Genomic DNA, 24,907 nt, shown 5'->3' with positions numbered 1-24,907 from the left:
TACCTGAATTTGGACAACTACAAGATACTTGAACACAAACATCTTTCCTATTACACCATGCTACAAAACCAGCTCATTTAGGGCTTTAAGAAAGTCTCTGTAAGTACTTACCTAAAGTATGTAGTTGTAAGTAGTTGTTCTGTGCATTGGTTTTGCTTGATATTTGAGAAAGCATATTACAGTAAGAACGTAACATATTTATGTCTTCTAGACAGAGGACAGTGCATACCTTTGCTTACTACAGTGGTAGTAGTCAGTAAGATTGTTGGTGGGGCGTTGCGTAAATAAATAAATAAATAAAACAATACAAATGAAGAGATGGGCGCAGACTTAATACAGTATTTGCATCTGGACATTTGTTGGGTTTTTGCGTTTGTACACTGCATAACTGTAACCACAAACTGACTACAGGAAACCAATTTTAATAATAATTTCAAAATACTGTTTTTATAGCTGTTATATGGATAAAACCTATTAAATGGTAAATTAAAGTTGCACAGCTGATACATGTGAGAAAATACTCCCATCCATACATAGTTAAAAAGTGACTGTTTTCGTTTGACAGCAGTGAACAGTTATATACTCAAAACTGAATCTTCTCAATTTAAATCAAAGTGTTCATAGCTTTTTTACTTTGGTTTGAATTTCAAATTTGATTTGGTGTCATATTCAACCAAAGGACAAAATCAACTTAGGGTTAAAAAGTTGTCAGCCTAATTTTCAAGAACCTTTAAGTTCTGTTCCAGTGATTTGTTAAGATGTTTATACTAATAGTTCTGTCATACATCAACTGTAAATTTCCTCAACAGAAATTAAAAGATGATGTAATTATTCATGAAAGTAGATGTACTTGTTCTATTTGTTTTTATTTTGTGATAAATTAATCTTTTAACCAGCAGAGCAAAATGCAGAGGCAGGAACTGGAATCACAGTACCCAGTGGGCACGACTGTGACAGTACTAAAGGTGACCTTAGTGTAGTTGACATGTAAAAACAGTGTGGGGTGGTCTCCAAGCCTAACTTAAACTTTTGACCTTGACATAGAGTAGACACTGGAGGTCTGCATGGGTCACTGTGTGGGTCGCAGAGGAGTTCACAAAACCTGTCCATGCTTAAATACATGCCTTACTGCTTTCATTGTCAGCGTCACTCTCAGGACTTTATGCATTTGAATGGCAAAAAATTACACCAATTACCATCTCAAACATTGTAACATAGTAAATATCCTTTCTTTAGACAATGAAAAGTGCAGGTAAAGCATTTATTCAGCAGCCAGTGTTTTTTTTTAAGCCTATTTTGTTTTTTGTTAGTTTGTAAGGGAGTTCGCTTGGACAGTGGCACTGTCTGCAAGCCGGTGGTGAGTTGTAGCCTAGTCTCATAGGTCAGTTTGTGTTCTTAGAACGTAATGATGACGTTAATGGCAGTTCACAGATGAAGATGATACAGGGTAGATAGAGATAGCTAGGACAGGAAATGCATCACAAAAAATTTTTTCAAGCTAATTCTTGGAGATTCAGATTCATGTCAACAAATTGGAGTTATGGTTACTACCAAAGAAAAAAGCATGTCATTGCTGAATTTAGTTTCTCTCATTAGATTTGTATTTTTTTCTGATACACTGCAAACATCAAACGTGTATTCCAGGTTTACAGATTCTGATTTTGTACCATGAAATATGGACTGATACAGTTTATGGGACTGCATCAACAGCACAGAAAAAGACGAACAGTGACAAATCCCAATACTGCAGCATGTAAGCAATTGTAGATCTCGATGCCTTTGCAATCACATTATAATTTCCTCTCCACAATTTTCATATCACAGTCTAATGACTAGTGTAACCTCTGTATTTCCTTAACCAAACATCAAGACATAACAGTTTGTCCCAGTTACACCAGGTCACGACAATCCAGTGTTCAATAAATTATTTAAATAACCTGATTAAGACATGCACACCACAGAAATTCACATTTCCAGAATGTATCACATGACCCCAACTAGAGAAATTTTCTCTTTAAAAAAAAAAAAAGGAAAAAAAATACTAGATGTAGACATCAAGACATGTATCCCGTTACCCTGTGTAATATGTTCAACCTGTCTAACAGTCACAGTCAGTACCCTCATTACAAACTCACCGGTGTTTACAAAATCATCACATGAGACACCAAACTCATTCAAGTTACTCTACAACTCACCAGAGGATATATGGAATTGTTGTCAAGATCTCTTTAGTTCCAGCAACCTGCCTCTCATTTCCTCTTTCCTTGTTAAATAATATTTTTTTGGCATTTTGTTTATATATAAAAAATCTGGGGGCAGTGGGGCGGGGGCGGGGGGTTTTTGTTTTATAATTGGGGCGACTAAACTGCCAGGTCGTTGGGCCTGGCTCTAACACTGCTGGTCTTGCTGGCTCTGCTGAGCCGGCGCGGGTCTGTGAACGTGAGGGGCGGCTCGTGCATCTCCACCATGGTGGTGACGTGGCCTTCTTCCGGCTCACTCTTGCCGTCACTCAAGCTGCCGCCGCCGCTCGAGCTGGGGCTGGTGGTGGGCAGGGCCGCCTCTTTGGGCTGCCGCTCGTGGTCAGCAGAAGAGGAGGAGGAGGAGGAGGAGGACGAGGAGGCGGAGGCGGAGGAGGAGGGGGAAGGGGAGGTGGCCTTCATCTCCCGAGTCTGCTGCTCGGTGGCCAAGTTGGCCCAGTTCTGCTCAGCGGCCAGCCTGTGGTTGTTGTTGTTGCTGATGTAGAAAGGCGAGGGCTCGCGCAGCTCCTCGTGGAGCGGATCCATAGCGAAGTCGGCCGAGGGTGGCGCCACCGCAGGCTGCAAGAAGGCCGAGTTGCCTGACGTCACGTCTGTGTAGGTCGGCGGGTAGCTAAGGGTGGGAGGAGCAGTCCTGGGACCAGAGCTCACAGGCTCGGGCCCAGCACCCTCCCTGAGTGGTAGTAACTCGTGGTCGTAATTCGTAATCATGCCTTGCTTGACTTTTTTCCATCCAAGGTGATAAATCTCTAACAAATTCAGCAAAAGAGACACGCAAGCCACCACAAGCATAAATATGATGAAGATGGTCTTTTCTGTGGGTCTGGAGATGAAGCAGTCCACGATGTTGGGGCAAGGCCACCGCGCACACTTATACAGGGGCGTCAGCTGAAAGCCATAGAGGAAATACTGACCTAAAATAAACCCCACCTCAAAAAGGGTTTTAAATATGATGTTGAACACATAGGTGCGTAACAGCGCACCCCTAATACGGATTTTCCCGTGCTCGTCTCTGATTGGTGGCTTCTCCTTTTTCACAGGTCTGCCACCCCCTCCTCTCGCCCCCCCTCCCCCTCCGTTTCTGTAAAGGAGTTCTTTCTCCTCCTGGAGTCTAGTGGCCTTTCGCAGTTCCTCCTCCTTCTCTTTCCGCTTCTCCTCCATACGAACAATGTGCAGTACATGGCCCAGGTATATGAGAGTGGGCGTGGACACGAAGATGATTTGTAGCACCCAGAAGCGGATGTGTGAGATGGGGAAGGCCTCGTCGTAGCACACGTTCTCGCAACCGGGCTGCTGCGTGTTGCAGGTGAAGTCCGACTGCTCGTCCCCCCACACCTCCTCAGCAGCGGCCCCCAGCACCAGGATCCTAAAGATGAAGAGGACAGTCAGCCAGACCTTGCCGATCACCGTTGAGTGTTCCTGCGCATTCTCCAACAGCCGCCCCAGAAAACTCCAGTCACCCATGCTTCACGATTTCTAGCCTAGGGAGAAAGTACAGTCTGTAGTGTGAACACAGCGAGGGGGGGGGGGGGGGGGGGGGGGGAGAAGGAAAGGGAAAAGGAGACAATAGAGGAGAGAGGAAGGGGGGAAAAAAGGATGTGAGGACGACAGGAATTGTCACAAAACACAACAACAGCTGTGAACACAAAACAGGAATACGCTTAGACACAGCAAGCAACATATTTCAGGCTCAGCCTTGGTAATATCCCTCGTGGCGGAGACACACCAGGCCCGGAGAGCGAGAGCAGTGGACACAGAACGGTGGCCAGTCACAGAGAGCACTCAACGCTAACAAATATGTCTGTAGAACTCATACATACTTTCAACGCCAAACCCTGGTAACATTTAAAGTTTCAACGTGTAAAAAAAAAAAGGTCCGGTCGGTTAGTTTTGAACTAACAATAGGTGTTTTTCTGCTGAAAGGAACACACAGTTTTGGACAGGAAAAAAATCACAAGTCGATCCCAAATTACAGCCAATTGTGAATCACCCGAAATGGACCAAGTTACGTAAAAAACTTTCACCTAAGCTCAAGGATTTCGTGAAACCCCCTATTTAACCATCCATCTGATTGCTATGAATCTGGCATGCACCGTGTAAGCAAACTCTCTCCCTCTTTCTCTCTCTCGTACTCTTTCTCGCTCTCCTGTCATACACATACACGCACATACACACTCTTGTACACACAGACACGCACACACACTTTTTCTCTGCACTCTCTCTCTTTCTCTCTCTCACACACACACACACGCTCTCACCTGCTCGCTCCACTGCTCAGCCGGCATGTGCTGAGATCAACATTATAATGTTCAAAAACAGCCGTGAGCATGGAGTGGACAGCACAGTGTACAGGATACAGTTGAACCACTTCAAATCTAAATTGTATACAGGATTCAAAAACTGCTCCCTGTCTTACCCACACAACTATAAATGTTGAAACATAGCAAGCACTGATAACCAGAGTGTATCAATTCCAATTCTGTTGGTTTTATCCTTATGGAAATAACTATGCCAGGAAAAACTTATTTTAGTTATCATTTTCGCCTCTGTATTATAATGGCATTCCCTTGTTTACCCAGTATTGCTAAAATATCCATTTAATCAATTTGTTTTGGAAGGGAAAAAAAACATTTTTCATTTTTCATTCTTGTGGCAAAGACTGTCACCAGAGCAACCATCAATAGGAAAATGAGCATTTTCCTGACTTCTGTGTTTCAATGTGTAACAAGTTTGGTAGAAGCAGCAGCCTGTGAACTTGTCACTATAACAGTCATTTAGAGCAAACCACATGCAAAGGCAGGGAAGATGAACTTACAAAAATGCTCTTGTGTTGTTGGTAATAAATCCATCGACTAAGGTTCAATATGTGTTAGAAACCTGAAAAATAAAAGAAGCAAATTAAAACAGTTTATAGAGCATACACATTCGTATTAAATAGAGATATTTGAGGTTGCTGTTCAGCAAATGGCTTTGAAACAAAAACAAGCATTTATTGATATTGGCTGTCCTTATGCGTTTTCTCATGACTTATTGGTTTTAATTTTGCCCCATTTTACAGATTAACACAAGGACAATTGGAGAACTTTTGCTGTAAGGCAGTTTTGTAGCATACTTTAAAGGATTCATGTGAACAGTTACAGTTTCTTAAATGACGTGCAACAAATCTGTTTTACAAAGATGTGCGTTCAGTCATATGAATAAAAAATGCAATATAATACGGAAGCAAAAACTAATCTTTGCTAACATTTAATAAATTGACTCTGCTTCCTCCACAAACCGATTGCTTCTCTCATCAGAATCTGAAATGCTGATCCAAAATAACCGAGGTTGAGTAAACCTAATTTGTAGATTAAATCGCCTTAAACTTTCTTGATTGGGATGTGTTTAACTAATGATATTTTGTATGCTAAAACGGATATTGAGCTACAGTTACGGCAACTCTGTAACTACAGTAGCTACAACTACTGTAAGAAATGTAGAGTTGTACCTTGTGTACATGCAGTCATTGTTTGGTCGGTGGACCCTATTGTATTGTGAAACTACAGTTTTACGTGTTCTTTTATGTCTTGGTGACAGCTGGTTAACATGACGGAATTAAATCTGATCTCGGCCTAGTACATCGTACTTGTCAGTTGTATATTTAAGTTTGGAAATTGATATGTAATGACAGTGAATGTGTAACTCTAACAATATACGGAAGGTGCCAGATTTCTTTTGAGTCCATTTGTACCATTGAGGCAAACAGCCTTTGTGAGAAACCTTTTGTTAAATGACCATTATAGCTGAGGGGTCCATAACATTTTTTCCATAACTTAAAGCAATTTTGAAAAGTTGCAGGCCTATTAAGAAGCTGTGACGACAGCGTCGCCTTCCGCTGTCCATGATGTAATGTGAGAAAAAGAATGCACCTATCTTAATCATACCTTAAACTGCAGTTGCCAAAGTTATCTATTGAAAGAAATATCCGGCCGCCACTGGTGCCATATTTTGAGTGCGCTGGATAGTATACAGAGTTCCCAAGGTAGCTGGAGCCCTCCCCTCTCCCCTGTTCCCAAATCCTGGCAGCTCTGCCAGCTTACCAAACTTTTGAAAGCAGCCAGCCAACTTATTCATGCACAAACTTCTTCGCCCGTGGATTCGAGGCCAAACTTGCGCAAGAAAAGTTATTTTTTCATCGCGAATTCAACGTGGAGATTGGGTTTCGCGAAACGCAGCTGCCTCCCGGTCCCAGCCATCGCGACTGTCACATTGTGTTGCCATGCATGAGTGAATTCAAAGTCATCAACCTGAACAAGCGCACGCCACGCCCCTGCCAATCCAAGCTTCAAATATCCACTGACTCTCAAATATATCAACTTTATGTTCTCAGAAATAATTTCACTGTTTATAAAGTGAACTATTTAACTTTTTTTTTCTTTTTTAAACAGAACTGTTTCAAGTGTAGCCTACATGCGTGGGTAGTGATGATAGCCAATAGGCCAATTGTGTGCTTGAAGTGGCAAGGCTGATTGATGTAGTTAGACAGTAGGTTCCCTCTGGCAAAATATTGGAAAATACTAGGTTTAATATTAGAGGTTACTGTAAACAAGTTGAATAATGAAGGCTAGAGTTCAACTTCTGAGAGTGTATACATATACATACAGACTAGAAACACACAGCGCTCTCCCGGTTGGACAAGGGGAGAGCAAAGCGAGATCTTCCCAAACAAATGGACAGCCCCTAATGCAGTCAAGGAGATCAATCACAGACACACAGGTAAACATTTAGTTCTTCTTTCTCTTTTAATTGTAGACATGATTCTATGGCAGAGCGAAATGCAGATTAAAATGCAGTGCAACTAACAGTCATACATACAAAACGTCCTGGCCTCCTTCATTTATAAGTCATCAATGCATTCTGATTTTAAAATGTAATGGGATTTGATTGTTTCTCTCTATAAGCTACGCTACAAATGTATGACAGTCTCAGTATTTGTGTAAACCCAATGTGGGCCTACCTTTTTCCAGATGATACAATGGATAATCATTTAAAGAAAAATGAATAAAACGAAATAAAAGTCCCTCCTACTGGAGTAGGCTAAACGGTTGTAAAACGAGCAAGCAATTGCTCGCAATAACAGAAGACATAAATGATAGCTTACGTGATCAAATCATCGGTTCCCACCACAGGTGTCACTATTAAGACTTTGGGTGGCGGGAGAATAATTTCCATTGTGTATGTAGCATAGTGCAGGGTTAATTCCAGTCATGCATTTCCATGGCCTATTCAGAGTTGTGACAAGCGCTCAAGGAAACACACATGGTAGCGTGCAGAAAAGCAAGTCCAGCGCTAAAATAAACGGTTGAGCATGGTATACCTTAACTCACAGATGATACGTCTTTGACATTTCTGACCTCTCGCCTTAAGACTGCAAACTAGATATGTTAAGTTGTTAAAACTGATGGAACTCACTCGAATTACTAAGATGTGGCCAGCTTCACCTGATGTAATAACTTGTCTATATTTTGGAATGTTTTCCATCTTCTGCAATAAAAGCTGGAATGGAGATCTCAGTCTTCATTATTTTAAGGCTATGGCACATACGAACTGCATTTAACACATGCACTAATGCCACATTTTAGTTTATTAATGAAACTAAATACTTCTTTGGAATTAGTCTCAAATAAATGACAGAACTGGCAAAGTCTTTGAAGGATATCTTGAACAACTAAAACCTTAACAGAACACATCATGCCCAAGAAACTGATGTATATCTTTAAAATGTTCCTGGCAAACTCTAAGGCAGACTATTTATGCATTTCAGTATGCAACACACATCAAATGATGGAAAGAAGCTTCGTTTTTCTATGACAACGTCTTAAGTCAGTTGGCATTGGACCTTCTCTAACAAGAACACTCAACTGTTGTAAAATGATAATGTCTGATATTTACCACTAGATGCCACTGCAAGTCCATTGCACATGCCTGCTTGTAGGCTCATGTAACTTGGGTAAGGGGGGTGGGGTGGCTTATTATACAAATTACCTTCATTTCATTCATGTAAACCACATAACCACATTCATTGCTTGTCTAAATACATGCACTCCATCTACACAGAAGATGAAGCTAAAAGTAACAAAGTTGATTAAACTTTCATGTGGCCTTCCCAAATCTGGCACTTTGTAAATTCAAATATGAATGGGAAATAAAATTTACAAAAACAACAAAAAGAAAACCTCCAAAATATTAAAATACTGAATACTTTCATGTAATCCTTGGTGGCCTATACTTCAGGGGCAAAGGTCACGTTGCTAGGGCTTAGACCGCCTTGCCAGTGCTGGAGTCAGTGGAGGATGACAGTAACATCTCATTCTTTTTGTTCTGCAAGTAAGCCTTGTCTTTGGATGCATTTTCTGGGTGAGTGTAGGCGTGCTTCTTCCGTGCCATGCGTGCCGAGCACCTCATCAGGGCCTTGACGATCAGATAGCCCAGCTCCGCCACGTTAAGCACTATGCAGATGGACGAGGAGCCCACCATGAAGATGGTGAACACGGTCTTCTCCGTGGGGCGCGAGATGAAGCAGTCCACCTTGTTGGGACAGGGCCACTGCTCGCACTTCACCAGCCTGGGCATGTGGAAGCCATCGTAGAGAAAGTAGAGGGCGTACATGAAGCCGGCCTCAAAGATCAGACGGAAGAACAAGCTGCTGGTGTACGTCCACCAGAGGGGGCCAGTGATGGGCAGCCTCCTCCTCTTCAGGCTCTCCAGGTCGCCCTCGTTGGCTTTGTCTCCCCGCGCGGCCATGAGGTCCTTCTTGACGCCGCGCTTGCGGTAGGTTACGTGCATGGCCACCAGCAGCGCCGGCGTGGACACGAAGATCAGCTGCAGGCACCAGAGGCGTATGTGCGAGACGGGGAAGAAGTGGTCGTAGCACACGTTCTTGCAGCCGGGCTGCTGCGTGTTGCAGGTGAAGTCCGCCTGCTCGTCTCCCCAGACGCTCTCGGCGGCCAGCACCAGGATGGTGATGCGGAAGATGAAGAGGACGGACAGCCATATCTTGCCAAGGCTGGTGGAGTGCTTGTTCACGCCGCCCAGCTGGGCATACAACGCCCCCCAGCTCATATTGGTTAATTTTCTTCAGGCCACCTGCACACAGAGAGCCATGTTATATATATATATATATACACAGTAGATATATATATATATATATACACAGTAGATAGATAAATAGATAACATATATATATATATATATATATATATATATATATATATATATATATATATATTCAGTATTTTGCCAGAACAAAGTCAGTAATTAAAATAGCTTTTTTGGTGGCATCACTGCTCTCTATGACTCAAAAATCAACACCAGAGACAACTTCAACCCAGTAACAAATTTAGCATTAACAGTCATACATCACTTCCACAAATCACTTCCAGTTCAGTTTAACTTAATATATTTGGAAGAGTGTGCCTCCCTATGTTAACAAACACAAACACAGAAACAATGCCCAATTTACCTGACCAATTATCAAATCATTACACTAAATTAAATTAATATAACATTCTAAATCTAATTTACCAAACATAATATAAAGTTTAAACATGTCAAAGATAGTGTTGCAAACTAACTGATCTTGTTGAGATAAATAGTTCAAAAGTTCATGTTGTTGGCAGTGAAGTTAACAAGTTAGTTAGCTTTTGAATAGATTCTTACAGGCTTCATCTGAAGTGTTCCCATCGTAGCCTAATCACTAACACTTGCGATAATGGAGAATTGAATCAATCCAACTTTTGTGCGATTAAAACTAAACAGTAATGTGGACCACTTTATAGTCAAAAGCCATAGATACCAGACGATGGAATTAAGACAGGCTATTTCACAATCGGTTAGGTAGAGTTGAATAGAGTTGAGTCAGAGTTCATAAGCAATCTGCGAAAGTGCTTGTTTTTAAATAGCTTGCCTACTTATAAATCTGAAGATACTCAAAAACTTACCTTGCAGTCAGAAAGATATTAAAAGGCCTCCATCGGCAAAAACGGTGATGTTTTTGCCCCACAAATGATGGTTTAAACCCGCTGTATTAGTGGGAACTTGCGTGACAAGACGGCGTCTGAACTCCGTTCACGGTGTGCACCTGATTTTTGTCTTGAGGATGAGCATGAGGGGTGGAGTCCCCACTCCTCAGCACAACTACGGAGTCACATCCGGTGGAAGTTTCGGCCAAACAATTCCAATGCGAAATACTTCCAAGAATATTGTGGAAAATTGTTCCTTCAGCATTACAGAAGTTAAATAATGTATTTCTTTGGTGGGTGTCGCTGATCAGTTCTCTGATATCGAAGTTTCAGTAGCTTATTTGGACGAGTTAAATAGATTTTGTTATTTAACATTATTATTCAAATAATTATATTCATATATCATGTATTAAACATGACACAAATTAAATTAAATGAAAACAACTATATGTGTGAAATGCATTGAACTTCTGTGCCAAAGAAAGTGTAATCAAGACTTGAGGTTATAATATATAATAGTATATGCAACAAATATATTGCGATTGTGATTGTACAGATGAAACCCAACTGAACCAACTTGGTGTTTGAAATGGATTGAAAGAAATTGCTTTACTCTGCTTAAAAATCACAACAGACTGACCAAGATAAGGCCATGATTATTTATTTAAATCTATTCATACATTTTCATGAAAGTCAGTGTAACAATGAATTAATACTAAGAACATAACGATCCACTGTAATCACTTCATTAAAACTATCCAATTCATTTCAGTGCTTGGCCATGTACTTGCAATTGACTCAGATTTCATTTTGTGGTTAGATCTCTTTGCCAAAGAGCACTTTTGGCAGGCTTCCCTGAAGGCTAGTGTTGATATCACTGAGAGGGCAGAGCACCCTGCATTCTGGTCCACAGTCGGGTTGACCAGGAGGGCTCCAGCGGAATTCTGTTCCGAGCCCTGCACCCTCCCTCCGCCTCCCTCCGCCCCCCCAGTGCTCCCCCTGCCCCTGGAGGTCATCAGGGGTGCAGCGTTCACTCATTTCTTCAGCTTGGCAAGGGCCATCAGGAGTTTGTCCCTCCTCTCTCTCCTGGCTGAGAGGTGTTCCTGGTCAGCGGGGATGAGTTCACAGATCTCCTGTGGAGGAGCAGCACACAAAGGAACGGTGTCTTTCAGGAGATTTTCATCTGAACTTCAATGTAGTACTTGTAAGTTATCACTTATACGTTATTAGTACTTCTATCCATATTTACAAGTAGTCTATACAAATGATCTGAATACATCCTTGTGTACAATGTGGGCTATTAAGGTTGCTGTCTACCCGACACTTTCAGACTGTGAGGAAAAACCTGACAAACACTAAATGAAATTATGCACATCCACACATACTTTGTTGACCAGCGCGGCTTCCTCCCCAGCGAACTCAGGTATAGGCCCAAAGGATGACAGCACTCTTTTCATGCCCACGCGATAGCGCTCGAGATAGTCCTCTAGACCTACAGAGACGAGAGAATTACACCCATTGTTTTTGTGTTTTTAAATAATTTGGTTCCACATTGTAACTATTCTAACTAGTATAAAAGTTTACACTTGAAAAGCATTGTTTTTCCTTGACATCCACGAGCCAAATATCCCATTAAGACACAAATATTGAATACAAATGCCAATAAGGGATTGGGGGGGGAAACGTATTTGTTTGTTATTTTGTATCAGTTATAGAGGCTGGATTAGATGGGTCTGTGTCATAAGGGTCATTTTACGTAAAGTATATCTGTTTACAGATTGCAGAGGGCGTGTGTCATGTCCACCCTGCCACCTTACTTAAAATCCACTCTTATGTTCTTAACAGTGGTTACTGTGTTAATTAAGTTATGAAACAGAAGAGGGAAGATTTACTTAACACGGAGCATTCAGGTATGCCTAGCCAAGTCGTGACATGCTCTCAAAAATGTCAGGAGCCGATCAACATTACGGAAACAAAAAAGCTCATTGTGCATTCCTAACGTGGACAGTGGACAGGTTTGTTTCATTATTGTTTTTCTTTTTTTGTCCAACACATGGAATGAGTGCCGGCTGCCGGGTGCAGCCTCTTCCAATGGTTGAGTTTAAAAGGATGCTTGTTCGTGCCGAAGGGGAAAGTCTCCAAGCATGACATGAGAGTTTTTATCTACCAAATGGTCATGGCCTGTACACTCTGAAGCCTCCCTCTCTCCTGACATTCCAGGGCAAAATAAGTGGTTTGCTTAACACAAAAAAAAAAAAAACATTTTGTTAAGTGTTCCAAAAACAAGAACGCAAGCTGCAAAATGGCAATGCTTGGAACCCTCTGAAACATTTGGCATTATCCTTGGAACCAGCGTGTCAACGTGAGGCCATCCATTCATCTGTGCCCTCAAGAGGCACGGCCTCCCTCACGTGGCCGGACAAATTCGCAGGCCCATGGTCATTCTCCAGATTTCACACCATCTTCTGATATTCACCATGTCTGTGAGGTCCCCCCCCCCCCAAACCCACACAAAACACATATATATATATATATATATATATATATACGTAGCACATCCTCTGATAATAACGGCTTGTTTACCCTCTCACACATGCCTGTTAGCTCCGTCACGCACAGCTGCCTATGCACAGGACATGTGAGGCACATGGTCTAAATGTGACGGAATAGTTTAGTATTTTTGTTGGCTATGGTTATAGTTTTCTTGAAATATAACATATAATGCATAAAAAAAAGACTCTAGGAAACAGAGCATTATAAAACAACCAATAAAAAATACTGGCCCAATAAATAAATAGTACTACTACTACTACTAGTACTAATAATAATAATAGCAAATACCAAAACTATTAAACTTTTTATGTTAACACAGAGTAAAGAGTGGAGTGAGTAGTCTCCAAGATCTTGTACCCACAGAACTGTTGGTATGTTTAAAATGGAGGACTCTTGACATGCCTTGTGGTGCATTGAGGTGCATAGTCTCAATCGGACCGATGAAGGCGTAACGCATGCCCAGTCCTTCGGTCATCACCAGGTCTATGTCCTCCACTGAGATGATTCCATCCTGGAAATTAATCAGACACAGGCAGAAAACATGAAAACATCTTCCTTCTGCATATACCCTCCATAATCATGGCCCTGACTCAAGAACCAAACCTCTTCCTGTCCATTTGTCCATTACTTAGGGCCCAACCCCGTCCCTTTTCATCCCATTAGCACGCCGCTAAAGCATCTCCCACCATATTGGGTTTCGCTAATCATCTGATTCTGCATCAGTAGGATAATGGGAAGGCACTCTGGAGGGGGGGGGGCAGGCCACTGTGCCAGGACAGGGTCTACCTGCCACTCCGATTACCTGAGGTTACGGATACCCGCTGGCCGGACCGGGTGAAATCAAAGCTCGAACACAGAGGGGAGCAGAGAGAGGAGGAAAGAGTGTTTAGGATGGGGAGTGGCGGAGGGGGACAGGGTGGTCTTTGTTCTTTTTTTTTTTTTGGGCAACAACGAGTCCGTTATCTCACTGTTGCGAGACGGCAGCCAGGCTGGGGCAGAGGGAGAGTCGTGAAAAGAGGCCTTTCCTCCGCAGTAATGACCAGGGACAACAGTCTGCTTTCTCAGGTGATCCACTTTCCACTGCTGGCTCCCTCTCAAAGCTCCATCCTGGACCATACTTGTGTGTGTAGGCATGGTTGAGGGGTTGCCTGTGTGCGTGTGTGTGTTTGATTCAGTGACAGTGACAAGGTCTTTACAGAATGACTGACAGTTGTTTGTTCAGATTAAAAAAAAAAGATTAAACAGATAAACAGTTCAAATCTATTGTATTCACCGTAAATAGCTCTGTTCACTTTAAAATGCCTTGGGAGTCAATATGTGACTCGAGAATTTTTGTTCAAGATACGAACATGGGTCTTTTGGGCAACCTACTATTACCTGTTTGTGAACACACTGTAGATGTCAAGCTTCCCCTGAAGGGTTATGTGGTTGGCCCTAGCGGACCTCCTTTAATGTCTCAGTGTGCTGTTAAGTGGGGAGGCTTTGCACATCAGAGGAAAATGTGAGGGCATCACCAAACACCAGGTTAGACAACATTCTTCACCTACATCTCAGCTTCTAATGTGCCTGTGCATTTTCTTCAACTTGGTGAAAAGTCAAATGTGTGTGTGTGTGTGTAACCTTGTAAAACTCATGGATGTTTATAAATAATGAATGGATCCTTGTTGTACCCTCTCGTAAATAGCTAGGCTATGAGTTCAGCCAGTTTATTGACAAAATGATCTATGGGGTTGTATTTGCCCTGTAGGTCTTTCTTAAGGCTTCTCCAAATGTCGGTCACAGGCACATGATTATGTTTTGCCCTTTTTGATGTTTTGACCAGAAAAAAAAGGATGCTTTACCACAGATATAACATTAACTGAAATACTACTGCTCAATATTATCATGAAGATTTACGAAATTCTTAATAATTAAACGTGAAATTCCCTTTTGGCTGATGGAACTTCAGAGCCAAAGTTGTCTGTGGAAAAAGGTAACCAATAAGTTCCCAGGGTCTACATTGTGTGGGTGACCACAAGCATGGTCCCTAACGCCAACACGCTAACTGCCGAAATAGAGTAACCACACAAGGTAAACAGATAATAGTGATCCATCCAGTATCTCTAAAAACATTTACATGACACAGTGAGATAACACAGCTACTATCAAGACATCGGACTACAGTTTCTATCTGACACAAATGAAAACTGAGACATCTACGTACATCTCAATGCCAGGGCAGGACGGCGCGATTTTGCTTTCTTAATGAAGGATCATAGGAAGTGTCACAGCCTCCTTTTTATCTGTGAATTTGCATCTAACCTTTTTTTTCGTAGTTGAGGGTTTGCGGTCACCTGATAACAACATTGTTTCCTGCCGCAATAAACAAAAAATGCTCTGTCAGCTGAAAGAAAACATTCTTTGTGACTGTCAACAAGTATCGAGGTCAGCTGCAATTTATGATTAAATCTGTCCACTCTTGACGAATTCCCACCTACATAACATGCATCCTTAGAATATATATATACATCAATCAGCTGACCTAAAACCCGATCAGCTGATCTAACAGTCAACTGACTCTCAACTAGCTAGGCTGGCGTTTTTGTTGAGCAGAGAGAAGCCATGTCACAGACACAGACATTAGTTCTTCAACAAGATTTAGTCTCAGAGATAACACCCAAACATCTTCAGTCACATGTCTAATAACATGCATGTAATAATAGATCGCATCATCACATCTTACTTAAGAGACTGCTGTAGGCCATCTGCACGAGAGAGTTAACTCTCTCACACACATGCACACACACAAGAGTTATGACTGTGAAGGTGGCAGACTCGACCCTCTGGGCTGTTCTGATCTGGTGTGGTCTGAGGTCATTCCTTCACTCAAAGTTGATTGCCACCTGAGGTGAAAAATGTAAAGCGTGCATACGTGTGCGTGCGTGCGTGTGTGTGTATTGGGGGGGGGCGCGGTGGTTTGGACAGGATGAATCTGGATGAATCCTCTCCTCTGTCACACCTAATAGGTGAGGGTTCAGGGAGGTTACATGGAGACAGTAGTTATAAAGAAAAACTCAGTACACATGAATAGGTCCCTCCTCTGCTCTATAATTATTTACCTCACTGCAGCCACCAGCAGTTATGTCAATCCCAGCATAGGAATGTGAATTCTACAATGGAGATGATTAAATAAAAAAAAGTTGGAAAGTTCCAAAACACTGCACGTCATGACAACCGCCTTCAATGTGAATGACAGGGACTGCATGATAAGTTGAAATGAATGAGTAAGAAAAGCATCTCTCTTTCTGCAGACTCATCTTACAGCTCAGCAGAACCAGCTGATGCAAAAAGAAACAAGCACCTCCTCCAGGCTATGGACTTGCTTCGTGTTCAGATAAAGGATATAGAGTTCTGAGCATGGTGGTTGTATTAAAAGAAACACATATCTGATTCAATATGTTGTGAAGAAGCAAGTCAGCAGGTCGCTGAAAATGAACTAATCTTCCCTGACTGACTTCCCTGACTGTACCCTCTGGGGTCACATGTTGGTCTCATGTTGGTCACCTCCTAGTCACCCGAAAGGCCCCTGTACGCTTTGAATGGCCAGGGCCATGCGGAAAAACACAAAAGTCTCTGTGTGTGTTTGTGTACATGGACACATTTCTTTGTTAAGTTAGGCCTTGGGATGGCCTTGGGAGGTGCTACATCATCCATTTATTGCCCCAGAGTGGCAGAGTGTTATTGCCCCCCCTGGTCCCCACCTTCTCTCCCACACACACACACCATCAGGTCACCATTAAGGTCACACACCCTCCTATCAGACCATTGGTTATACTAGGGAAACAGAGGCTCATTCTCACTAACCACTGAATGACAATGCGTGAAGTCAGGAACGCGCTCCTGCAAAACAGCAGAATAAGTAGAGAGCCCCCCCCCCATGGTGCAATTATGCTGGTCAGAACTGTTAGAGCGAATGTCATTTGTCATTTGGAAAACGAACATATGAAAGAAAATGTGTTTATTACCAGGAGCATACCTGCCTGTCACTTTGTTTTTCGCTACCTTGCAGAAGTCCCCATTTCTGGTTCAGAGCATGCTGCCATGACAACAGCAACTCTCCTGACTTGCCTCTTTGTCTGTGTAAGCGCAGACGCCACTAGGGGCTGGGCAGGAAGAATGGATCACCGCTCTGTGTGTGGAGCGTATCTGACCACTCTGTGTGTGCAGCGTATCCGATACACTGTAACTCAGGTACACTGTACAGGCGGAGGACAAAACGTTCAGTGTGAGCTGTGAAGGAAGTCTTCAGTGCTAATCTTGTGCGAGGGGGGAGTGGGGGGGGGAGTAGAAAAGTTACACGGTGAAAAGATATTCGGTAGTCTCAATCACCATGAAGGGATACAGTAATTGGGAGTCCCAACAAAGACAGAGGGTTTACTGTACACCAGATCTCTCTGTCTCGGTCTCTCTGTCTCTCTTTGTTTTCTCTGTCTCTCTGTCTTTGCAATAGGGATGAGGGCAAAGATTGGCATAAGCTGAAGATTGCTGCCATTAATGCCATTCTGGGCCAACTGTGGCTGAGTGATAAGGGCGCTTACCCGTTGTGCGACCCAACAAAATGTCAGAGACCCCTCAGATACAATTTCGGTTTATCTATGTACATATTGTGGTCTATAAGAGTGTGTTGTGATAGGAGGACTCCTACAATGGAAGGACATGTCACTCGGCAATGGAGGGTATTGTCAAAGAATGACATGAATGTGCATGGGTGTGTATGTGTGTGTGTGTGTGTGTGTGTCTGACACATACAGTATTTCCCCGTGGAGACACATTAACCCCACTGATCAGACCCACCTTGACCAGCCTCCAGGACTCTGCGATGATGGCGTACTGCACGCGGTTCAGAGCAAAGCCGTCCACCTCCTTCCTGAGCCTGACGGGAGCCTGGCCCACCTCCGTCATGAGGGTGTAGGCCAGCTCCATCACGGCGGGCACCGTGTCCGGGTGAGGAACCAGCTCCACCAGACGCACGTAGTAGGGCGGGTTCACCTGCGGGGGCACAGGATGACACGCTCTATTACTCTCTCATAATAAATCCCACACCCAGGGTGTGCATTGTGAGGCACGCCTGGCCAATGAACGGAACTAAAGTCTGTAAACGAACAGGCACGAACAGCAGAGATCAAATAAATGCCAAGCAGCAATAATAAATAATTTGAGAGTCTTGGCGTGTGAGAGAGGGGTGGCCAGTACAGTGGGTGTGAATGATGACATGGTTGAATACAAATTTGCATCTGTGGCTCTGACTTAGACTTCTGTTCCACAACCAGATGTATCCAGTAAACTTGCTGCAGGGAACTAAGTGTGTTATCAGAGTTGGTATCAGGGCTCTCCTCTATCAGCAGTGATGAGCTGTCCCTCTTCTGTCCTCTCTCTCTCTGTGGGATAGTCTGTCTAAGGCGAGTCTGTGAGCGATTAAACATTCACAGCACCAAGGTTAAAGGAAGGTGGTGGACCCACCTGACTCTATACTGACTGAGTTTCTCTTACTAGCTCAGGTGATAAGACTGGAATTTTCGGCAGTTCAAAATATGAGGCGTGAAGGACAAAGTCCAGCCAGGTTTTAATAGTGGGGCTCTTTTTTTCCAATTCTTCCTCCTAATCTGAATCTGTACACAGTTCTGTGAAAGTCCAGAAACAAGGTGGGGATGATGCATACCTATGTGTAATGTGTCAGACACTGCCCTTTTTGGAGTGACAGTGGGAATCCCGCACGGCTCAGATACCCATGATGACTTGCTAGCCTCAAAGCCAATAGAAATGCACACCAGCGTCTCATTCGCATTGAGATTCAATGCGTGATTTAAACACTCCCTATACCTCTGTTTACGTACTGCACGCAACTATGTGATTCCATAGTGTACATGAAGGCACATAAAGAACACAAGACTGAGATTTGTCGAATCGAGGGCTTTACTGACCGGATGTGATACGATGCAGCGAGATCGGTTCTGGACTCCGGAGAACACGGTACTGGGCATCAGGCAGGAGGTGGAGCTGCTAAGGACCACGTCCTCTCCGACATGAGACTCAACTGCCTGGAACACTTTCTGCTTTGGCTCCAGCTCCTCAAAGATGGACTCCTGTTAGTGGCACAAACACATACATACATACACAGACATACAATTTTATCAAATGATATAGGGGCACTAACAATTAGCATTGCCTTAAGCTGCATTACAGAACCAAAGGCCTTATTTCGTAAATGTATACTGACTGACATCTGTATTTGAATAAAGTGGATAACAATCACTACAGCTTAAATATTGAGTTGTTTTGGTATACCAGATTGATAAATAGTGCACACTTCAATAATTCATTCAAGAACCTCATAAAAAACCTTGCACATGATATATTCTCATTAATATGATGTGATATATATATATACGTATATATATAAAATACTTTTGTGTCCTGTTTCACTCTGTGGTAAAGTCAGGTGAGGTCCTGTTTTAACTCTGCACAGTGCTGTCATAGACCACAGGTTTCTCATCTCCACACCACAGTGGAAAACACTATAATGTTTGATCTTGATTTGGACACCACCAACAATTGTCTAGTAGGCATGACTTCTGATTTCTGAGTCGTGACCCATTCTGTCTGACTAAGTACTGTAGCAAAACAAATAAATAGGCATCTATTTGCTCAATTGGAATGAATACACCTGAATGACCAAAAACCAGCTGGATGAGATGCATTTAAACCAGTAATACCAGTATTCCTCATACTTCAAACTTGATTCTCAGGAGAACTAAGAAACGTCACTGTTATGGGGCTGTTAAGACTGTCTAGTCAGGTTAGCTATGCATAGCTGCCTGGGCTGCAGGAGAAAGAAGGGACACATAGGTCATTTAGCACGATGAAAAAGAAAAAAGAACATTTGACATGACATCCGCTCCGCTCCCATCTGATGCTTAGACACCTGCAATTAAATCACACCTGTACTCAAGTAGCTTATGCTTAGACACCTGTAATTAATCACACCTGTACTCAAGTAGCTGATGACAGGTGGAGAACAATGGGGAAAAACATGGAACGGTACCCCAAGGCTGTACAGGTAAAGGTGACATGGCTGACACACCTTTCACTAATACAGAGAATACAAACAGAGAACATGTGTGACATCACAGCTTTCTTTTCTCTCTCCCCCAACACATACTCTGGTCGTCGCATTGATTATACGCACAGCGGTTCGATACACTGTAATGATTAATTCCATGCGTAATGGTCCATACCAGCCTCACCATGACCCTTGCATTGGCAGGCTGGGGGTACATCCCCAGGAAAAGAAAAGGAAACCAGGATGTTATTCCTTCGGAATGTTTACTCTAGACCAGAGGTCTTCAACCGGGGGTCCGCGACCCCCAGGGGGTCCGCAGAGGTACTGCAGGGGGTCCGCCAAATGATTTCATCTGAAGCATTTTTTCCCTCTTCCAAAAATGTAAAACGTCCAAAAGACTACATAAACATAAACAGAACGTAAAAAAAATGCTTTCTATTCCTTAAAAATAATACATAGGCTACCCATGAGTCTTCACGCGATCATTTGATCATAATGGCAACATATGCACTTTTAGCTACATTTAGCTATCTGGTGCCAAAAGACGTTACCTGCCATAACCTACAAAGAGACCGATAATGAAGAATTAGCAGTGTGCGTCGTTTGCTCTTCCGTGCTATCAAACGAAACTATGAAACCATCAAAGCTGCAACGACACTCAAAGACAAGCCATGCTCACTTGAAAGAAAAAAACATTTAATATTTCCCGTTTAAAATCTTTTGAGACCTTGATGAGACAATCAGCCAAAGTGTGCGAGCTAGCTTTAAAAGCCTCTTATCAAGTTGCATTACGTGTCGCTCAGACCAAACAGCCATACATATTTGTGGAAAGTTTAATATTGCCAACAGCTAGTGATATGTGCAAAACAATGTTTGGGAAGGATGAGTACGTAAAAAAACTGAAAAGCATCCCAATGCCCGCCCTATTGATGAATTGGCAGCTGATGTGAGGGCACTACTAGTCGCAAAACTCCCGAAGGCAGATTATTTTGCACTACAATTAGATGAATCCACCGATGTGTCAAACGACGCTCAGCTTTTAGCTTTTTTGTGATTTGTCGACCACAATGAGATGCAGGAGGAATTTCTATTCTGTAAGCAGCTGCCTGGAGGTAAAAAAAGTTCAGAGATTTTCAAAGTGATCGACAATTTTTTCCGTGAACATTGATATACCCTGGCCAAAATGTGTTGCGATGTGCACAGACGGTGCAAAAGCCATGTATGACGCACTGCATGCTTCATAGGGAGAATGTTGTTGCCAAAGACATGAATGATGAATTCTCAAACGTTAGATCTCTCACTAGGTTAGGTATGAGATATTTCATCCATACTTAAGCTTCTCAAGCTACTCAATTCTTTGTCCCTCCCTAATTGAATACAGAGAAAAAATGTCAATAATAAACAGAATAAATTGAAACGAGTTGTGTGTCACAGATGATTTGTAATTCTGTTCAAGCATGTGTAGGGGAGTGTGTGTGTGTGACTGACACTTAGTTCCAAATAAATTATATGAATATCAGGCCCAAATTTGGGGCGGCGGGGGTGGGGGTCCCTGCTCAGTGTCTCGCTCAGCCAAGGGGTCCTTGGGCTGAAAAAGGTTGAAGACCCCTGCTCTAGACATACACTCTAGACATGCACTCAGAACGACTCGGGGTGGTGGAAGGACACCTGACTGGTTAGTCAAAATATGACGCTCATAACAAGAAACATACAGGGGATCTTTCTTACATAAAGCAGCTGCCTAACATAGGTTGTTATGTAGGAACCTTCCGATAATGTACAAAATATAAAAATGAGAAGCTCATCTCAAGTTTCAAGTAAACTGCTGATTCAACAAATGTATTTAATGTAATGATATACGCAAGTGTTTTCATGTGTTTTGGGAGCCCTAAGGCAAATGCGACTCAGAAAAATGGTAATGTCAAACTAAAATGTTAATTAACAGCTCTCAGTGACACAAAAGGCAGAAGGTTTTTGTTGCAAAGAAAACAAATAGTTCTGTCTACGAACAAACCGTTTCAAATAGTTCTCTTGAGGAAAGACAACCGGTTGACCTAGGACAGCAGACTGTCGCTGACAGAAGGCGAGATTGTTGGGGCGATGTACCTGGACGAAGAAGGCGCCCTCTAGTGCCTGCTGCAGGTCATCGTGGCTGCTGAGCAGTGCCAGCTGCTCTGCCGCACCCAGGCTGCCCCTCAGCATTTGGGCTTGATGCAGCTCCTCCATCTGCTTCCTGCACACAACACAGGAACACGAAAAAACGCATGTACACATTATTTACACGTACACAAACACTAACTCAGCACACTTGACAAAACACACATACATGCATACACATACAAACATGCATCTCATATGTCACAAATCAAGGAGCACATGCCCCTATTCTCTGAACTGAAAAAAAACTGAAGTAAGAGCTAAAGCACATTCTTCTAAAAGTCTAAAAGGCTGTGGGTGGGGTGGGAAACACTGGAACTTTCACAAGACTGAGCTGCTTATGAATAGCAAAGCAGACAATGTCAGGCGATAAAGGAAAAACATTTTGTCGTCTGGCTGGTTTGCATATGTTGTACTACCTGTCCCACCTTCTCCGCTCTTCGGTGGCACAACGCAATTTGGGAGTCAAAATTCACTTTAAACTAAATATAAATAAAACGATGGCCATCTAAATATATACCTTAAGACCACAAAAACAGACCCGACTTATGAAAACTGGAATGTTAATTGATGGATTTGCTTTGCATATTTGGCTACTGTAGCACTCCCCCTACTGGCAGCCAAGGGATATTACACTGGGACAAGGAAAACGCTCTCACTCTCATACTTGCCACCTGCTGGTTAATGGGAGTATATAGGGAAATTAGGATTCCCCTTGAGGTCTGTTCAGAGGGGTTGAACCAAACCTACACATTCAATTCCTAAGTGAACATACATTTCTCCTATTTGAGTGGTTAGTGGCCCCATATCAACCTCTCACCTCCTTGCACACATACGTAGTGAATTTGCAACAAACCTTCATTAACAAGAAGCCTGATCAAGATCATTAACTCTACAAGTCATTTACGCTAAGAGGCAGATTTCTGTAGGCATCTCATGAGTCTGACCACGCTTCTTACACAAAGGTTTGAGGGGAGCCCACCCCACCCCTGGGCTGGAATGAAAAGGCAGAAGCAGATGTGAAAAATCAGTTGTAATCTGTTTGAGTTTACTGCTCAAGCAGAGTGGATCAACAAATAAAGTGAATAACTGTGATTCCCCCGTATAACACAGTTTGTCAGCATCATAAATACATTGTTTGCCGTTCCATTCTACCAACTACCATTCTAGGCCACACGAGCTGGACCTGCCCAGAGCCAGAACTATCTCCATAGAAACATTCATGCTCTATTTCTTTTTCATTTAGGGTTAATGTGACATGATAAGCAAAAATGGACTGTTAGTTTCAGCAAAGCCCATTCAAAGAGGTTTTATTTCATCATAGCATTGTCATTTCAGATCATTTACTAACAAAAATAAAGTTGTCAGAATTACAGCAGTTCACGATTCTAATCCACAGCACTTTTTGTCAAATTCAGTGAATAGAACTTCACACTTCACCAGCTGTTGGTTCAGTGTGTGTGCTCAAAAAACGTGTACACAGTTCGGCTCTGTAAATGGAATCAAACATAGTGGCTCAGACTGAGCCATTAACAGTTCCAGACAAACAACACATTGCGTTTGAAGCTTGGAAGGGCAAGGTGCAATTTGTTTGGCTGTTGAGTTAAAATATCAACAACATTTTACCAGAATCACGGCCTGGACCTTTAAAACCCATTATAACTCCGTTAGTCAGTTCCCAGTGATAATAGTTTCCCATTAGTAGTAGTTATCTGAAGTAAATTTTTAATCCATGACAAAGCAGGCCTACGCCTGGCCACAGGGTGTCTGCATGCTGTCAGTGCTAAAATTCAGAGGACCAGTTAATATGTTGCTTATTTTGCACTGACCTGATCTCTGTGATGGCCTTGGCTGCCTGACCAGGCTGGTTGTCGTAGATATGCACCTTGTAGCCCCCACTGAGGAACACCATGGCCCAGGACCGTCCAATTAGCCCACTGGAAAAGATGGTGTACAGAACGGACTACACAATTAGATTCAACCAGAAAAGCAATCACTCTATTCTAAAGCAAAAACAAATGAAACTAAGAATGTTTTCACCATGCTCTTCAAATATGTTTAAAAACGCACCTAGATTTGCGGAAAACATCTTAGTCAAGCATAGAATATTTGCTCTGACTACTGTCACAGGAGGAAATTATGCCCCAGTAACACAAATCCGAAAAATTCAATTTCCTTTTTGGAAAATAAGCGCCATTGACAGGACACGAAAAACAAAACAAAACAAAACAAAAAAATAAAATAAAATATTCTTAGACAACGTGACGTGAGTGTGAACTGAAATCTTTTATATTCACAACTGCGGCTGCGTGTGTAGAATGCTGAGCTGCAGAAAAGTGTCCCCATTCCATCAGATAGCAAATCCCACGCAAGAACATTCTGTTGTTCAGTCAGCTGATTTATAACTTAGTGTACATCGATTCAGTCGAACAATCAATTAAACCAAAGTGTAAAACTATTCATTCATAGCAGAGTGACATAAATGTATTTGGACTTGCTTGGCTGTAAACGAAGGACTGAGTTCGAAGTTCAAATTGTAGACAACAAAATCTAGCTAACTTAGATACTTGACTACACAAGCTCCCAATTATTATGACATGCACCACTCACCTTCCAACGATCGTGATTGTTTTAATTCCCTTTGGATTACTCATTTTCAGGCAGTGGTTGTCTCAAATGAAATGACTGAATTCAGAAACAGTACATAGCCTTGCATAAACATCAGGCTACCAGCTAATCACATGAACAGTGGGCGGGGCGTGGATGTATATGGACGGTGTCCTGTAGTGGTCAATATGAAGCTCAACATCTGAATATTGTTTTATATGGTAGACGAAGAATTT

The 24,907-nt window shown here is 42.5% G+C and overlaps 3 protein-coding genes across 3 annotated transcripts; all 3 read right to left on the bottom strand.

Moving 5' to 3' along the window:
* Nucleotides 1-749: 749 nt before the first annotated feature.
* On the bottom strand, nt 750-3,745 carry gja3 (gap junction protein, alpha 3). The gene has a single exon (XM_012842347.3). It carries the CDS (start codon nt 3,717-3,719, stop codon nt 2,361-2,363), a length of 1,359 nt encoding a protein of 452 aa, XP_012697801.1. The 5' UTR covers nt 3,720-3,745; the 3' UTR covers nt 750-2,360.
* A 3,272-nt stretch (nt 3,746-7,017) lies between these two features.
* Nucleotides 7,018-10,446, bottom strand: gjb8 (gap junction protein beta 8). The gene is made up of 2 exons (XM_012842299.3): nt 10,235-10,446; nt 7,018-9,380 (listed from the first exon to the last, which is right to left on the bottom strand). Exon 2 carries the CDS (start codon nt 9,354-9,356, stop codon nt 8,553-8,555), a length of 804 nt encoding a protein of 267 aa, XP_012697753.1. The 5' UTR covers nt 9,357-9,380; nt 10,235-10,446; the 3' UTR covers nt 7,018-8,552.
* A 454-nt stretch (nt 10,447-10,900) lies between these two features.
* On the bottom strand, nt 10,901-24,819 carry cryl1 (crystallin, lambda 1). The gene is made up of 8 exons (XM_012842319.3): nt 24,675-24,819; nt 23,894-24,001; nt 22,014-22,140; nt 18,769-18,930; nt 17,642-17,836; nt 13,211-13,319; nt 11,641-11,747; nt 10,901-11,388 (listed from the first exon to the last, which is right to left on the bottom strand). The coding sequence occupies exons 1-8, from the start codon at nt 24,716-24,718 to the stop codon at nt 11,290-11,292; spliced, it is 951 nt and encodes a 316-aa protein (XP_012697773.1). The 5' UTR covers nt 24,719-24,819; the 3' UTR covers nt 10,901-11,289.
* Nucleotides 24,820-24,907: the final 88 nt, after the last annotated feature.

This window comes from Clupea harengus, chromosome 2, assembly GCF_900700415.2.
Source record: "Clupea harengus chromosome 2, Ch_v2.0.2, whole genome shotgun sequence".
Taxonomy (NCBI): Eukaryota; Metazoa; Chordata; class Actinopteri; order Clupeiformes; family Clupeidae; genus Clupea; species Clupea harengus.
Note: the sequence above shows the minus strand (reverse complement) of the source record. Positions and strands in the feature narration are given on the sequence as shown.

Coding starts and splice junctions, on each gene's coding strand:
- gjb8 (XM_012842299.3), bottom strand. CDS start 9,356: ATGAGCTGGGGGGCGTTGTATGCCCAGCTGGGCGGCGTGAACAAGCAC.
- gja3 (XM_012842347.3), bottom strand. CDS start 3,719: ATGGGTGACTGGAGTTTTCTGGGGCGGCTGTTGGAGAATGCGCAGGAA.
- cryl1 (XM_012842319.3), bottom strand. CDS start 24,718: ATGAGTAATCCAAAGGGAATTAAAACAATCACGATCGTTGGAAG. Junction 24,002..24,674: donor ACAATCACGATCGTTGGAAG/GTGAGTGGTGCA, acceptor CATCTTTTCCAG/TGGGCTAATTGGACGGTCCT. Junction 13,320..17,641: donor AGTCCTGGAGGCTGGTCAAG/GTGGGTCTGATC, acceptor ATTAATTTCCAG/GATGGAATCATCTCAGTGGA.